Raw genomic sequence first — 17,667 nt, forward strand, 5'->3', positions numbered from 1 at the left:
ATTGGAGCAGAGACAATGACTGTTCACATACAGTGTAGCAACTTTTGTATAAAAACAATCTTTTTTTATGCTTGTCTCTGTTTTTAAAAAAAACAGGCAGTGCTTGTGTCTGATAAAGGAGCTGATTGTAAAGGGGTTGTGAAGGGAGAAAGTTGTTGAACAGTGACATGCCTTAAGCCACAGAAAGGTGAGTGACTTACTCAGGGTGTTACAATGTCACTGGCAGGAGCCTCAAGTCTTGTCACCTGTTCCAAGTTACTAGATAAGGCTGTTGGTTATAGCTACCAGCTTGAGCATTTACAGGTTGAAAAGCAGCAGCTTATCAAGCAGGATGCTGTCATCACTTTCACAAGCTGGATTTGAGAATACTGCATCTGCAGGAGGCTCATAACTTACAAAGCCTGGCTTCTTCCAGAGCTTGAGCTGCTCTCCTAGAACTAGCCTGATTGTTTGGCAGGTGGATCATAAAGCTGGACCACAGAGAAGCAGGGTTCCTAAGGTACTTTCCCTTATCTGTCAAGGTGCAGTGGAACTGGTTCAGTTTCTAGTCTGCAACTGTAAATAACAGCACTCTCCTTGTGTAACAGCTAGTCATCTATAAGCCCCATGAACATCTGCTACAACTCCTGACTCTTATACTTCCTCTATAGTAACCCACTAAAGAAAAAAAATGCTACGCGTTGGAAATTATTGATCTGGCACAGGTTGACAAAGCAGGTGATTACACTGACTCAGGATGTAAAAACCTAGCTTTACACCCCCCCAGAAGCCCACCACCTCCATGGCAGTCACATGTTTAAATACTTTTATGGATCTGGGCCAAAAGTCAGTAGCCAGGTGTTCTAAGGCTCTTCCAACCACCTAGACAAATGGGAAAACAAGTAGATTTTAGCATGTGGCTCTATCCCTGCAGAACATCAAAGCCTAGGCACTTTGTGTTAGCAATTCTGATCATAATGGGAAGCAGTGAATCAACTGAAGCCAGAAGTGGGGATTCTGACAGGTACTAAACTAGGATGGCCTTTTAAGGGCATTTGTTGTGTCCAGCTGCACCCAGCCTTGCAGCAGTTACACCAGTGGTTCTCAAACTTCTGTACCGCTGACCCCTTTCACATTGCAAGCCACTGAGTGCAATCCCCCTTATAAAAACACTTTTCAATATATTTAACGCCATTATAAATGCTGGAGACAAAGCATGGTTTGGTATAGAGGCTGACAGCTTGTGACCCCCTGAGGGTTCCTTACCCCCAGTTTGAGAACCCCTGAGTTACACTTACAAGCAGAAAGGCCACAACTTTGTTTTTTTTACTGATAGCTTAAGGGATGGTGGGAGATGTGACCTGCACACACTTCTACACCGGTGGCTTTCTTGTGGCCCTGTTAAATGCCTTTGGCTCCTTCCTCTCTAGGGAGTGAGGAAAAGCTTTTGACCCCAGATCTCATGGAGGCAGTAGCACTACACTATATGTATTAGTTCTACTTAAGTCTTCAGGGCAGGGGACTGCTTTTGAAAGTAGCATTCACTGGAGACAATGACCCTGGCTCATGCTTGTAGGGCTTATAGCTGCATCAGTTGGTAGTGAGTTCACATAAGGAATTCCTAGCAGGGAAAATACAGACTAGAATTATACAAAATAATTTGCAGTTTATGGCTCAAAGGAGCATTATGTCAGTGACTCTCACATGAAAATGGCATATATCTGACCTCATGGAGAGCCAGCCTGCGTTGTTTCTGAGTAAGGGTAACAGCTTAAAGATAAATCTCAAACTGCATGAAAAACATAGCTTCCAGATCATCTCGAAGGGGTGTAGATGAACCCTAGCAAGGCTAACTGATTTGTTCAAGGTCACACAGCTAGTCAGGCAAATCCAGAAACTTTTCAGGCCTCTGCTCTTTCTTACTTGCCCATGTTTCCTCTTGTGTGGCTCCTGACCGTTTGCTCCCCTGTAACAATGTAACAAATTAAATCTCTCTAGAAAAATAAGGTAGCAAAGGCCAATCCTAGCAAGCTTCCCTACTGGGTCACAGCTGGTGCCTGGCTCCATCTTCCACAAGGCAGTAGCAATCCAGCCTTGGAGGAATGTTGGCTTGAGCAGAGGTTGAGGAAGGTTTTATTAACAGGGCCACTCTGCTGCAGGCCCTCAGGCCCTTGCTGCAGGAATCTTTACTCAGCTTATTGAACAGCAGGGAAATTTCATGACTCACACACTTGGTGCTTTGTATCATAACCGGCTACTACAATTTCCTTCCAATTAGTTTTCAGGGAAGACAACCTGGTCTAGTGGTTTGAGTATGAGGAGACAGGAGTTCTCTTTCCAGCTCTGCCACTGAGTTACTGCCTGTGAGCTTAGCCAAGTTACTTCACCTGTGTGCCTCCACTTCCTTGTCTGGACGCATGCCATCCCTGGTAAAGTGCTTGAGGTCTGATGAAAAGGTTGTACATGCCAAGTAGGGTTATTTAAATAAAGAGCCTACATGCCCTGGATCAACATAGAAAACAGAGCCTTGGGATCCATCCACAAAGCGTTTATTACAAAACAAACAGTGTTTATTAGGCAGGATACAAACATTTTAAACCCCTGATTTCTTTTCCCTTCACCGGGCTCAGCGTGTCAGTATGGCAACGCTCCCAGTTGCTAGGTAGTTGCAAACAGTGGTTGGGGCAGCCATCTGCCAAGCAGGAGTTTAGTCTTCACATTAGCTGGAGCTCATTAAGCTACAGCACTGGCTCAGAAGTCAGCTTTCTAAAAATCACTGTAAAAGCCCTAAAAACAATCCCTATAAACTCCCAAGGAAGTCTAGAACAGGTGTGTAATGAAGGACAGCAGGAGCTGGCTGCCCCAGAGCAGGGCCCTTCCAATAGGTTAAACCTCTCACAGTTTGTCAGTTTCTTGAGATCTGAAAAGCCACAAAGAAGAACATAAATCAGGATGGCGCATGTGCCAGTGCCGTTGGCAGTGCCACCTGGAGCCAATTTACTTAGGGCTGACTCTAAGCTGAGACAAGGGCCCAGTCTCTATGTGAATTGGTTAGATTGTGCTAGGGCTGAATTTGGTTCAATACCTTGATGGCTACCAACAAATATTACAGCCTCCAAGATGGGAGAGACATTTTAGCCAGCAGATTTAGTGGACTTGACCAGCCGTGTGCTGCCTGATCTAGCAGGAACACATCCTCTACCCACCTTAGATCCCAAGGTGATGGACACCACAGAGAGACCTAAGGGCAGAAGCAGGGCTGGGCCTGCTGATATGCGCTTAGACTAGCCATGGGAGCCCCTGAAGGTGGCAAGTTGTCAGAACTCAGCAAAACTAGGGCTACACCTCGCCTCCAAGGAGGGAACAGAGCGAGTGTTCACTGCTCAGTCAGCGTCCCTGAGAAAGTGGAGCTCTAGGAGCCTGCTTCGAAGGACGAGCGTGGTGTGAGGCTGGGCAGCTCTCTCTCCTAAAGGCTGTGCACATCTTCATTCCTCCTGCCCCTTACCCAGAAAGGGCTCTTACTCAACAGTCTGTCTGCGAGCTGCAGGGACGCAGAGAGAGGCAAAGCCAATTTGGCCAGGTTAGGCACATTTGGCATCAAAGAACAGTGCCACAAATTCTGACCTTGCTCCAGCCTTTGGGAACAGCAAGCCAGCCAACCAGCTCCCCTTGTACTGAGAAGTGACCCTCAGGACATCTTAACCATTTCAGAACTGCTGAGTTGCCTGATGACGATAAATGAGAACAGTGTTAGGGAGAGAGACCGGAGGCCAGCATGTGAGGCTCCCCAGCTGTGAGGAAGCAGGGTGGGACATCACTCTTCCTGACAGGAAGCACTATTCCCTGCTGCCAAAAATTTTCCTTGAACCCACATGCATGTTCTCCACAAGACCCAGCGCCCATTCTCAACACAACTGGAGATGGGAAGGAAACTGATCACAAAGAGGTGGGAGGGAAGGCTGAGGAACGGAAAATGAGCATCCTTGGTGCTCTAAGGGTTAACACAAGCCCCACTGGAGCAGTCAGAGTCCCTTCAGCCCTCCTTCTAGATCTTCACACCCAGCGCAGAGAGAAGCCTCCTCCCTGCTTACCATGTTAGACTCATGTGCGGAGGGAAGATCAGATAACAAGGCCATGGTCACCACTGCCAGCTGAAGTACCATATTCCATTATTCCTGCGGTGGGGGCATGACTGTGCGTCCCCCAACCTGCTACCCCCCTAGGAAACGCCTTACCTAAGGCACCACCTTGAGGTCCACTGAGTCATAAGCTGAAGCTCTCTTCATCTCCAGCGGTTTCCCCAAGAGCTTTCGCAGTGCCTCGTAGTCTGGCTCCTCTTCAAAGGCCAAGGCCATTGCTTGCTGCAGGTAGTTGTGCAGAGCATCTGCAAAGTGGTACAGACACTCACAGGAATGGCTGTGGTTCTCCAGAGCAGCAGCCCCAGCACTCACTCCCTGCATTGCTAAGCCAGATGCTAAACAACACTTCCACAGGGGCTTTTCCCACCAGACCCCTCCTCTGCACTGACAGAGGAACTCAAGTCCAGAGAGGGAAGCACCTTGCCCAAGGTCATCCATTGAGTCAGCAGCAGAACCAGGACTAGAACCAAGGTCTCCCTGTTCCCGCTCACTTGCTTTAACCCCTAGCCAGCATCCCACTGTAGCAAGGCTCAGAATCACCACCTCATGCTGCATGGATGCTGATGCAGGGGCATACAGGTCATCCTCATTCCAGCAGAGCAAGGAGAAAAACTGGATCCATGGGGGAGCCTGAGAGCTGGCTATGTCACCCCACACAGATATCAGGGATCTTTCTGGAGCTCCCTGGACAGCTCTCACAGTCAAGGCTACTAGTTCACGAGCAGACTGGCACTGCAGCAAAGGGTTTAGAATGACTATGGTCAGACACAGCCCGTCAGCTGAGACTGCATGAGGGACACAGCCCAGTTTCTAGCTTCAGTGAACAATCAGCCCTCACACACAGCGACCCACTAGATCCCGCAGCCACACTCAGTACAAGTCCATACCTGGAATCGGTTTTCGGCCGAAGCACTGTCGCAGAAGCCCGACCACATCCATTTGGTACCTGCAGCATTTAGCACACGCACAACGCCATTAAACAAGAAAGGGACTGAGCACCTGAACAAACTGCCCCCAGCGATGAGGACTGGTGAAAGCGGTTCAAGATGACCAGCTCAGCTCACACCCTCCAGGCCGTTTTGCCCACACAGTGATTTCAGGGTGGGTCCTACTCCCACTGCAGTCAAGAGGAGTTTGGCCAGCTACTTCCATGGGAAGCAGCACTTACAGTCACAGATTTCAGACACTCCAAGATCTGCACCAAGGCTATTGAGTCCCCCATTAGTTCTGAATCCCCTTCCCTCACTGCTTTCCTCCCAGGGCTCCCCAGAATGGTAGGCAGGGTCCCCAACCCCAGGGCTCACCTCTCTTTCTGCTCCATGACCTTGTGCACATCAGCCAGGTCATCAGTCCAGGGCAGGAAGCCACACAGCCACTTCACCATGCAGTAGCCCAGAGACTGTAGGTCACTCCGGCGAGATGGTCCTGATGGCAGAGTGAGAAAAAGCCAGCAGCTCAGGAAACACAGTGAGAAAAGCAGAGTTTGGGAGTAATATACAAAAAGGCCTGGTTCAAGGGGGTCCCTCCCCCCAGGGGGACAGTATAGAACTGAGCTCTGGAAAGCATAAGGTTGAACAGCAGGAAACATTTCCTAGTAGAGTGGCCTAGTAGTTTGTCAGGATTCCTGGGTTCTCTTTCCAGCTCAGCCACCAATTCACGGCAACTTTGAGAGGGCCTCTTCACCAATTTGTGCCTCAGCTCTTCTTTGAGTGATGGTCCCAACTGTATTACACATACACAGCACACACCTGGAGTCACAGAATCTGAAGTAGTGTCTGTTGGTCCACACATGCGCCCTGACTCGCCTTATGCTTCTGCCTGAGGTGCTAAAGGGTGGGGCGAACTGGCCAACCATGTCTCCAGTTCCTTCTCACTGCTGTGTGGTCCAGGTCAGAAACTCCAATGTCCTCCTCTCTAATGAGCAGGTTGAGCACTTCATCTCCACAAGCATCTCATGGAGATGGCCATGAGACCACAACTGGACCCAGACTGGGAAACCCCCCCCCCCCCCCCGCCCTCTACATTGGCCTGTATCAGCAAGGAATGCACTCTACCAAGCTTTACAGATACCCATTAAACCAGCACCCACTGTCTTGAATTTCCACTCCCCTCCATGGCCGGGTTACCACAACCTTGCATGGGATGGAAACATTCTCCCACAATGTCACGCTCCTGCCTGAGTCATGCGGCGACTGTAGAAGGAGGAGGAAGCAGCAGGTTGACCAGAGAGGAAGCTGTTACTAACAACTAATGGAAGAATAGTGAGGGGGAAGGAGACAGGCGGAGGGAGTCCCGGACAAGCAGGGATGGTCAGGGAGGAGAGCTGTCACAGCCTCGTCAACCCATCAGGGACTGTGGTCTCACCAGCTCCCCTGTGCCCATCCAGGCTGATGAACTCAATGGTGCCCTCGTGAGGAGTCCTGCTGCCTTGACACTGAGCCACGTGCTTTCCTCCCGGGCAGTATCGGAATGCAAAGCAGTAACCCGCCAGGGTGACCTAGAAGAGAGAGAAAGAGACTGTGAAATATCTTCCTGGGCGACCGCGCAAGGGGAAGGAGGAGAGCGCTGCTGCTCTGGGAGAACCAGGGAGCCCCTCACCTCCCAGTGTCCCCTTTCCAGGTTTTGTGATCCTCCCTCCTCCAAGATTCCACCCCTTCTCCCTACACCACCCCTTAAGATGCAAAGACTGAAGGGAGCCCAAAATCCTTTCCCTGGGAGGTGAACACATGGGATACAGTAATCCTTGCAATCCCACACACAGCACCTGCTATGGGGCTGCACTGACACAGGGTGCAGCCAGGAATCAACCCTCCCCTCCATAAGAGAATGCTCTGGCTAGGGCATTGCCCCACTTCTCCTGCTACTCTTTCTGCTCCTGCAGTTCTCATTTCCTACCTCTGCGAGGTCGTCTGGGTTCACATAGATGTTCTCTGCTGTGACGTCCCCATGCACATACTCGTTTCCATGGATGTATTCCAGAGAGTCTAGCTAGGGGCAGAACAAGAGATATCAGACCCTCACACAGCCCTCTTGGCAGCTGGGAGACTAAGGAGCAGGCTAACTGCACAGCCTCTTCCACTCTGCTCTTCCATGTTGGGAGGCACTTGAGAAATTCAGGGGGGCCCCATTCACTCTGTCTCCCAATTTCCTTGGGGTAGAACATTAACAGACCCACAAGTTCATCACCAACAGCCCCAGCCAGCCCCATGCCCTAGTACAATGTTACACTATTCAGAGATCAGAGACTGGAGCCCTGCTCAGGCTGCTGTACCTGATCTTCAAAGGTGCTTAGCAAAAGTTGCTCTTTCCCATTGACTTCAGTGGGATTTGTGGGTGCTCAGTGCTTCAGAAAGTCTGGCCCTCAGGAAGTTACTCTAGTAAGTTTGACCAGTTTCACTTAGCACTTTTGTGCATGTGTTTAGAAAGTAAGTGATGATGTTTCCCTAACATTCCTCTGCAGGCCATGCACTAAGCAGCAGCTGCACATGAATCACCCATGACGCACTGGTCCCAACCCTGGCCTGCACTGGAACTAGCATCCTTGCAAAGGCCAGAGAGAATCCAGCTCTGAACAACTCCCAGAAGCATTGGCCTGCCACATACCACCCTGATGGCGATCTGGAAAACCGGTTTCTCCGTCAGTAGGTTTGTGCCATCGCCCAGGATTGACTGAACAGTTCGCCCTAACTCAGGGAACACCAGAAACCTGTGAGAGAGGAGAGAAGAGCACGTTGCACTTGGTCAGCACCTGTCATGGGAAGGTCTCAAAGCTTATTTGGGTGCTCAGCTACCAGTCTTAACCTGAATTGGTTTCCCTTTCTCTCTAGTTTAACAAAGGCACAGCTTCCCTTGGGGAAAGGGAGAGATGCTGGCAAGTCAGCATTCCCTCTGAAGTACTATTGACAGATTACCACGTTCCCCTCCACACAGAGCCCACAGGCAAAGACAGTCAAGATGCCAGGCGAGGGAGAAGGGACAGCAGGAAGGAGGATTCCTGGGAAGAGGAGGTGGAAGAGAGAGAAGTCACTATGTGCACAGGGAGCGGGAGAGTGTTCCGAGCAACAGGAAAGAAGATCCAAAAGCAAGAGTGGAAGAAGGGGATGAAGGAAGAGGCTGGGAGAGAGAATGGCAGGAAGCAGACAGCAGCAGGGTAGCACTCTGATGCAGGTCAGCACTGCAGGAGGACAAGAGGACTTTATCTGCTACAGTCTGGAGAGATTAACTGGGAGGAGAGACAAGGAGACCCAGGAAGCCGGGGTTACAGTAATCAGATGAGAGACGGCCAATGCATAGACAATGGGTCAGTAGCTGAGGGGAGACAGAAAAGGGTGGTATTGTGAGGGAGAAGTGAGAGGCTGCAGCAAGAGCCTGGCAGTGGGGAGCGAGGAGATAAAGAGAATAGTGGATTCCTGGGCAGGAGGGAACTCCCCAGCTGTCCCTATCTGGCAGCTCGCAGACCTGCCTTACCTGTAGTTACTCTCATGGAGTCCAAAGCCAATGCAATTTGGAATCCCCAGCAAGGGCACCGAGTGCATCCTCTTCCACTTATCCACTAGGAGGGAGACAACAGAACAGATGGGCACAGATTTCCCATGCTGCTGGCTAAGGAACTCTGCAAACAGTGAGGGCACCCACCCAGCGCCTTTCCTTCCCCCGCAAATACAGACCCTCTGCGCTGGGCAATCGAGAGTTCAAGGCTCATCCTGTCACCTGAGCCGCCCCCATAAAAGCCAGCGTAGCAGGCAACCAGATGTGATACTAAAAGCTCTGTGGGAATCAGTGGCAGGCAGCAAGAGTTACAGGAAGGGTTGGATGAGGGGAGGGAGAGAGAGGTGTGGGGATGCCAGATCCAGGCCAGGGAAAGGGGAGAGTGTGGGATGCTACAGCCCAAAGTACTCTGAGAAGGGGAATGGCATGGAGACCTATGTCCCACATATAAGGGTGGTTGGAATCACAAAGGGTCAGGTTTGACCTGGATCCCTACTCCTTCTGCTGCCCAGGCCCCAGACTTCATGCCCTGGCTTAGCTAGCTGGACAGAGAGCAGTCTGCACAACCAGGGTTAATGGCACAGCCATGGGATGGGCTCGTCAACCCCAGAGGGGTCAGGGTGCAGAGTTAAATAGCTGTCAGTGACAGAGACAACTCTTCAGCAGGGGAACCCCGCTGAGCGCAGCTGGGAATGAGAAGGTGCTTCCCAGACACCCTGAGGTTTCCTGCTCCTGGGACAGTCATTTCTAAACACTCTGGTTAGCACTCAACACTCTTTGAGGCATAGGTCAGCCAATGATCTGAGTCACCTGAGTCTAGACTTTGGAGTGTCTCCTAACAGATGCACAGGGAGGACCTGCAGGTTGGGAACCCAACCATCCAGGAATGGCACTTACCTGTGATTTTCTTTGCTGCTCGCTGCAGGAAGATCTGCTCATTGTAGATCCTGCCATCTTTGGCGTCCTGAGGGTTGGGAGGAGAAAGAGATGAAGCTGCACTGTTTTACATTCAGTAATGTGCTGCATCAGTATCACCACCATGTCCACTTACTAGGGAGCATGCGAGCGTAAGAATCCTGCCCTAGCCCTTCTCACCTATGGATCTCACATTGCTGCACTGAGGGGTCTAAGGAGAGGGGGAGTCACCCAGCAGGTCAGTGGCAGAGCTAAGAACAAAACATGGTCTCCTGCCCCATCTACTGAACCACACCACCTCCCACTATCAATACAGCACAGCTAACCCAAGCACGGGAAGGTCTCAGGACAGACAGCTCAAGTGCTACTGCTCAGTACTCTGTGCAGGTACCTAAGTGCCCCAGAGAATGAAGACAGCCCTCTAAACTGGTCAGAACTGTGTGATCCTGCAGCTCTTTCTGGGGTAGGAGCCTTCCAACGGAGGAGCTTACTGAAGTTTGGTTTTATGAGTTACCTCAGGCCATTCAGGGCTGGTGGAATGAGCCAGGTGACAGCCTTGAAGGTGAAACTATTTGTCCACAGCAGGTGCATGGCCATATCAGATAACATGGGAATTCTAATAACGGGCTGCACTGAACCCCTAAAGGCCACTCCCTCTGTAGTTCAGCTTGCCAAGAAGTACCAGAAATCTGGAAACAAAGCTTGTTCTTATGCCACTTCCTGCCCCTGAGAAGCTGCATCCAAATGTCTGGGTGCTGTACTGAGCTCCAAACCCTCTGGGGTTCCCAGAACGCCTTCTTACACACTAGCATGTGTCTGTCCACACACATTTGGTATTGCTCTTTTGTAACTGCAGTTCCCTAATGGCTTGAATGTATTATCCAGAAGCTGCAGAATGCCACATGCTAGCTTAGGAGAGACATCACGGAGTGGGAGAGATGACAATTTCAGATCCACTGGCCCAGTTTGATATCATTAGCCCCACCCAATGGGGCCAGTAGTGCTGTAAATTGGCAGCTGGCAGGTGGTGCAGATTAACAAACTGCAGAATTCTTTCAGTACTTCCTGACCTAGAGTATTTTGGCTGGTGGAACATGTACAGAACCTATCCGCTTTCTAAACCCTCAACACCCACCACTGAGACCTTGCGTTCATGAAAAAAAACAGTGTCCTACCATATCCCATAATCCTTTGCCACTGCAAAGGGAGGGATTTGGGCCATAGAAACAATGCAGTGTCAGGGCAGATGGGGTGGGTGGTGCTGGCCTGGGATGGGACTGCTCTACAGTACTGTCAACGCACACACAGATTAAGATTTCCTGGCAATCTTTGTGGTGTTAAACATTTCTGGTTAATCCTTTGTTGGAAAAGGCTCCCCAGTAATGTTTTCCTCTGCACCTTTTAACTGGTTCTTCCCTGGCACAGTTCCAGAGACACTATTCCAATGACTATAAAAGTGGGCACATTCTTCCTAAAATCATCCCTGGGTTTTGCCAGTGACAATTTCTAAATCTCATTAAGCAGAAGAGCCAAGGCAGACACAGGACAGTGACCTGGATACCAGTCTGGCTCATGCATTGTCAAGAACAGTCAGCGAAATTTCAATTGCAGATTATTTATGATTGGGAATGATGCCAGTTCTGGAAAGCCTGGCTGGACTGGCAAATGCCAGGGGAGCTGACACAGGGTTAACAAATATAAATCAATCAGCATTTGACTTTATAAACTCATTCTGGCATCAAAGAGAGGTGACAGCTCAGAAGAGCGCAATGTTAGATCTACAGTCACTTTCCAAACTAAAGAGTGTTCAGTAGTTCTGGGGACAAAAAACAACACAAAACACACACACACCAGGGTTTTAAATAACACTTTCTAGAATTTTGTTGTTGTTAACCTTTAAAAAACAGGCTTAAAGAAGATCCTATGACATACTAAATTTATAAACAAAGGGGACAAAGTCTACCCTCATTTACAACCAGGAAATCAACAGGACTGCAGAGGTGTAACGGAGGGTAGAATTTAGCTTTGTAATCTAAAGTGCAGCCCCTTTGGGGTGGCTTCTTTAAATCCTTAGATCTGTTTTCCTTATAGCTTTGCTCACTACTGTTTATTAAGGGCCTCCTGATCCAGCTTCCATTGAAGTCTAAGCAAGATGCCCATGGGAGTTGTACTGGGTCTTTAACCCATGCGGTTTATTTCCACATTTCTCTGACTAACTTCACCTGCAACAACAAAGACGATGATGCTAATTAACACTGTGAACTCTTATGGAGAATAAGACTAGAAGGAACCATTACAATCATCTGAGCTTCTGCATTCTACCACTCCTTTTGCCATGATACCAGCAGTGCTGGTAGGTCAGACCAAAGGGCCCCATACACAGAACAGACCAGAACTCACAAGTTTGAGAAAGTATCTTTGCTTTTGAGGGCAGGCTCCAGACGCTGATTGTGCTGTGGAAGGATGGAACAAATGAGGTTACAGGTGCATGGGATAGAAGTACTTGCAATGCTAGTTGCTCAGAAACTAGCGCAAGAGTGGCTTGATTCTCAGTTATCCTCTGCCTCCCTCACCTTGAGACTGTGAAAATACCATCTGTAGAGGCCTCTTTGCAAGTGGCTGCATGACAATTCCCACCTTGCTTCAGAGTTATAGGACCTTTGTCTCAACTCTCTCCAGACATTGCTAAAGCAACAGGCACTGGAGCATCTAGGCATGGGTGTAGTATCAAGGGACTCTGCTCTTTAAACGTGGTATGTAAATAAAATGATTCATCAGTACCAGGAGAGAGATGTGCCATGGGCCTCTGACAAAACACAAATATAGACAACTGTGTAAGATCCCAAGCCAATGAGAGAGCTGCCGAGGGTGCATATTATCCTCTCTTATGGACAGGAGATGGATCAATGGCTTTCAACCCTTCAGTGCTGTCCCTTTCCACATACGCAGAGTATGGAACAGTTATGGCCTCCTCCAAGGCTCAGAACTTGTTGTTTCCACTTGTGTGTGACATGGGGTGGAAGAGGGATGCTCTAAAATGGAGAGAAGATTTAATAGTCTAACCCACAGACATATGTTGGGTAGAACTTTGGATACATTTCCAGCATCCTTTGCAGAAGGCATCTCTTTGGAAGACCTGCTGCAGACAGAGCAAAGGATTCTTGCTGAACTGTACATGGCAATCAGGGAGTCTGCTAAGCAGAAAGAGTCAGAGGAGGCAGGATCAGGATGAAGAAGGGCAGTTAAATCCCTTATTTACCTAATATGCAAATTCACCTGTGATTAGCTCTGTCTGCAAACTGGGAAGTGTCAGCAAGAGGCTTCAATTATCTCTTTCAAAAAGCAGTTCCCTTCTCTCCACATCCCCCGAGGGAACCTCCCCAGTAGGCTGAGCTTTCAGCATACCACAAGAAGAGAGGAAGGGAGGGATACTCTTCCTCTACTCCCCACACCCCATCATCATCATCCTCCCTCAGACTGCATCCCAGAATGAGATTGCACAGCACCTTCGTACATCAGCCCACACACGCTCTGGTTCAGAAGCTTCCCCAGTTTCCACTGCTTGCTATTCTGGTCGGTCAGAATCTTGCCTTCTGGGAGAGGTGTCACGGAGGTGGATTTGAGCCGCCGGGGAGATCGGGGACTGAACTTTGCTTTGGAGAAGAGACAAAAGCAGAGCTCTAATCAGATAACAGGACACTATAGAAAGAGTGAGTCCGGCTGCTCTCCAGCACACCGCAGCTCAGATTCCAACCAGAGACATTGTGATAATACCACCCCCGCCTGATACAGCTCCCCATCTCTCAATCCTAGACACTTCACCCTGCTCCGTTAGTGAGGCCATGGGTTTCACATATTCTCCTTCCAGCAGTGGACAATCAAACATCTCTTGTAACCCATCCATACCCTGTACCTCAGCCAGGAGGTAGGGAAGGGAAGGGACAGGATGGCAGGATGACACAAGGGCTGAACAAGCCACTTCTGTAGTGCACCAGCCATACCCTAAGTGTCATGAAGTATCTATCTGCCCCACTCCTACATGAGCACAGCAGTGCTGAGGAACATCCCTGCTCTCACCCTTGGATGTCACCTTGGTACTTGGGGAAGCAGCCTGTGGGCTCCAAACCTCCTCTTCAGTCGAAGTGGAAGCTGGTATTTTCTCAGAAGATATCCACTCCACTGTCTTTCTTGTTTCTGGAACTGGCTCATTCTGCCTCAGGGCTGAACGATTAAAGAAACAAACCCGCACAATGGCGTCCACTTTATTCCAATGACTGTCAATCATAACACTCTGCACTTACAACACCTTCCATTCACAGGGCTCAAAGCCCTTTATGGTGAAACACCTCACACCCACACCCCTCCCACACCACAGACCAGGTCGGTGCTGTTAGCCCCATTTTACAGATGGAGAAACTGAGGCACAGAGACAGTCACATACAGAGCCTGTGGCAGAGCTGGTTCAGAACCCAGGAGTCCTGGGACTCTACTCCTCAGGTCAGACTGCATTCACTCCCCTCTACAGCACTGCCATCAAAGGCAACAATTTTGCCTAAAGCAGGCAATAAGAGGTTCTATTCAGATGGACGTGTACTTGATATGTCAATGCTCCACCACTGCTTGTAATCAGGGGGCTTTGGCTAATCTGGAATCTCTATCCAATGAGGCTGCTGGTTAACCCAATCTTACCTACCTTTCAGAGAGGACAAAGATACATCTGGAGTGAGTTGCATTGGTTCCTCATCATCTTCTTTAGGCAGCTTATTCCCACAGACAGGGCAGAAATGAAATGCTGTCTCTACTTTCTGGCCACATTGGGGGCAAAAGTTGATCATTCTGAAAAACAAACCAAGGCAAAGTAGGGTAGAGAGGGAAAGGTGTCAGAGCTGAAGTGAGAAGTCAACTTTTCGAAGTTTTTTCTGGTGTTTTGGTGGCTGCGTCTCTGGAGAAAGGGGTTTACTAAGAGGAGACGTCCATTCACCCACCATCAGAGGCTCTCAGCATGCATATTATTGTAAGAGCAAACGTGTAATTAACTAAGCTGCAAAGATCAGGAAAATAAGGCACACTGAGATGAAATTATTTAAAGACCACACAGTGAATCAGTGGGACAGGGAGGTATAGCTCAGTGGTTTGAGCATTGGCCTGCTAAACCCAGTGTTGTGAGTTCAATCCTTGAGGGGGGCATTGACAAATCTGGGGCAAAAATCTGTCTGGGGATTAGCCCTGCTTTGAGCAGGGGGTTGGGCTAGATGACCACCTGAGGTCTCTTCCAACTCTGATAGTCTATGAACCCAGGAGTTCTCATTCCAGCCCCTAGATAATGCTGCAAGTGGAGTCTCCAAACTAGCAGTGGGAAAGCATCTGCCTTTATCAACCTCAACAGTAAGACAGTTTCTGCACCATCTGGGGCAGGAGTCCCAATACAGCTGTGTTTGCGAGGACCTAGTATGCACTCTGCCTTTCTGCCCCTCTCCTGTCCATCTGGGCAATGCATAAATGGTCACTAAAGCTCCCAAAGGTAGCAGATCATTTGCTAACTGAATATTTCTTTTCCTACTGCAGGGACATCCCTTGGTGTGTGTGAATGCTGGGGAACAGGAGGGCACTGGGAACGGGCAGGGCTCCCAGTATGGTATTTATGGAGAAGTCACAGCTAGACCCTGGGTCCCATGATGAATTGCCAGGATTACAGCAGCACTTGCACGGAGCAGGGAGTAGCAGAGGATGGTGAAGAGGTTAGGTCCATGCCAACACCCTCAAGTGACAACAGGGCTGCAAAACCAAGTCTTACACTGGGCCTTTCATCTGCCAGGGCTGGGTCTACAGATAAACCCAAAGCAGTGCCATAAACACTGCAGTCCCATTACCTAGGCAGCCCCCCCGGGTTCCTGCCCAGTCCCACAGCCCCCATCACCTGGAGGCACTCCTGCCCTGGAGACCCTGTCCAGCACCAGATTACCCTGTAGCCCCCACCCAACATGGGTCTAGCTCTGCATCTCCTGTCACCCAGAGCCACCTGCTACCCGGTCCCTGTCACTGAACTGCTCTCTGGTGCCGCTGCCCAGCACTTCCACCACCCTGGGCTCCTACCTAGCTCTGTAGCCCCAAGACCCTGACATACCAGAACCCTGGATAGCTCCCATCACCCCGGGGTGCCGCCTGTCCCACACCCCCATCAGACACCTACCCATCCCACCCCATTCCCAAGCACCTGTCCAGACCCCCCATTCCTCTTGGTGCCCTCATCCCACCCAGCCCCAAACAGCTGCCTGGCCCCTCGTTCCCCCATCCCACCCCAGCCCCAAACAGCTGCCTGGCTCCCATTCCCCTTGGTGCCCTCATCCCACCCCAGCCCCAAACAGCTGCCAAGACCCCCCATCCCCCTTTGTGCACTCATCCCACCCCAGCCCCAAACAGCTGCCTGGCCCCCATTCCCCTTTGTGCCCTCATCCCACCCCAGCCCCAAACAGCTGCCTGGCCCCCCATTCCCCTTTGTGCCCTCATCCCACCCCAGCCCCAAACAGCTGCCTGGCCCCCCATTCCCCTTTGTGCCCTCATCCCACCCCAGCCCCAAACAGCTGCCTGGCCCCCCATTCTCCTTTGTGCCCTCATCCCACCCCAGCCCCAAACAGCTGCCTGGCCCCCATTCCCCTTTGTGCCCTCATCCCACCCCAGCCCCAAACAGCTGCCTGGCCCCCCATTCCCCTTTGTGCCCTCATCCCACCCCAGCCCCAAACAGCTGCCAAGATCCCCCACCCCCCTTTGTGCACTCATCCCACCCCAGCCCCAAACAGCTGCCTGGCCCCCATTCCCCTTTGTGCCCTCATCCCACCCCAGCCCCAAACAGCTGCCTGGCCCCCCATTCTCCTTTGTGCCCTCATCCCACCCCAGCCCCAAACAGCTGCCAAGACCCCCCATTCCCCTTTGTGCCCTCATCCCACCCCAGCCCCAAACAGCTGCCAAGACCCCCCATTCCCCTTTGTGCCCTCATCCCACCCCAGCCCCAAACAGCTGCCTGGCCCCCCATTCCCCAGGCTTCCCCGTCCCGCCCCAGGCATCTGCCCGGCCCCGCGGCCTAGGAGCGGGTCTGGGGCCCTACCCGTGCGCTGCCCGCTTCTGGGCCGCGCAGCTCGTCTGTCCCCTGGGCCGGGGCCGCCGCGGCCTGGACACACCGCGCGGGGCCGCTGCAGCCGGGCTGGGGCGGGCCGCGGGGATCGCTCGGCGCCCGGCACCCGCCCGCTCTGCCAGCAACGGCAACCTCCTGCCGCCTCGGCCGCGTCTCCCCATGGCCGCCGCTGCCCCGCCCCGCCCCGCCCCGCCCCTCCTCCCCCGGGACCGCCCGCTCCCACCCGCCGCCTCTGCCTGCACCTCTGACCCCAGCGGCGTCCCGGGCTCAGCTCCAGCGCGGGCGGCCTGGCTGCGGGGGCGGGGGGGTCTCACGCCTTTGCCCTGCAAGCTGGAGCTTCTGCGCCTCCTGTTCGTGGGGAAGGGGGGACGTGACCCGCGTGTACCTCAAGGGTCAGGCACCGGAGGGCAAGTGACAAGACCCCAACTGCCCTGATTTGTAAGCAAGTCTCGTGAGTTTGGAGACTTGCTTCCCGGTTTGTAGGGCTTGGAGCTGGCAGTGCTGCAGCTTGTTTCACACATAGGAAACCCACGGAGGAGAGTCACTTCTCTATTCTTCCTCTCCTACGTCATTTCAGGAAGTGTCTTTACTTAGCTCTGATGTTCTGTCTGCAGAATGGTTGGACAGTTAGAAGAGGCCGAGTAAATAATTACTGACAAAAACTAGAAATATCTACACTACTTCAACGTTAGATTCCAAGTGGATGTTTGGCAGGTAGGAATATTCTGTCTGGAAATAATCACATTACGTACTTTGGGCCAGTTTCTGTTTCACACTGGCACCTCATTGATTTGACCTTTGGTTTATGCTCTTGCTAGATTTATCCAAATTTTTTTCCAAATGTGATGCACTGGGTAGCCATCAGAAAAAAATCAGTATGTGTAGGTACTTGCAGATCTCACACCTGTAGAAAAATAAATAGAGTTCTTCATGTAGATGTACACATGCAGTTAAAATGCACAGGTAAAGCAGAGACACGGGTAAAGCCAGTGACACTGCTATGGGTACCCTCATGGC

The 17,667-nt window shown here is 51.1% G+C and overlaps 1 protein-coding gene across 4 annotated transcripts; it reads right to left on the minus strand.

Annotated features, from left to right (window-relative positions):
- Positions 1-86: 86 nt before the first annotated feature.
- On the minus strand, positions 87-16,718 carry LOC115658733 (inactive serine/threonine-protein kinase VRK3-like). 4 transcript variants are annotated; one of them, XM_030578127.1, is made up of 14 exons: positions 16,624-16,718; positions 14,215-14,357; positions 13,599-13,742; positions 13,028-13,174; positions 11,922-11,974; positions 9,504-9,570; positions 8,586-8,670; positions 7,722-7,824; positions 7,014-7,106; positions 6,483-6,615; positions 5,423-5,543; positions 5,006-5,064; positions 4,215-4,363; positions 87-861 (listed from the first exon to the last, which is right to left on the minus strand). In XM_030578127.1, exons 2-13 carry the CDS (start codon positions 14,354-14,356, stop codon positions 4,215-4,217), a joined length of 1,296 nt encoding a protein of 431 aa, XP_030433987.1. In that variant the 5' UTR covers position 14,357; positions 16,624-16,718; the 3' UTR covers positions 87-861. The 4 variants fall into 4 exon arrangements, 3 of the variants coding, with proteins under 3 accessions (XP_030433987.1, XP_030433985.1, XP_030433986.1); XR_004002372.1 differs by lacking the exon at positions 87-861 and adding an exon at positions 2,513-2,899 and having other exon boundaries at positions 3,604-4,363; XM_030578125.1 differs by lacking the exon at positions 87-861 and adding an exon at positions 2,513-2,899.
- Between the last annotated feature and the right edge of the window lie 949 nt (positions 16,719-17,667).

The sequence above is a fragment of the Gopherus evgoodei genome, chromosome 10 (genome assembly GCF_007399415.2).
Source record: "Gopherus evgoodei ecotype Sinaloan lineage chromosome 10, rGopEvg1_v1.p, whole genome shotgun sequence".
Classification (NCBI taxonomy): domain Eukaryota; kingdom Metazoa; phylum Chordata; order Testudines; family Testudinidae; genus Gopherus; species Gopherus evgoodei.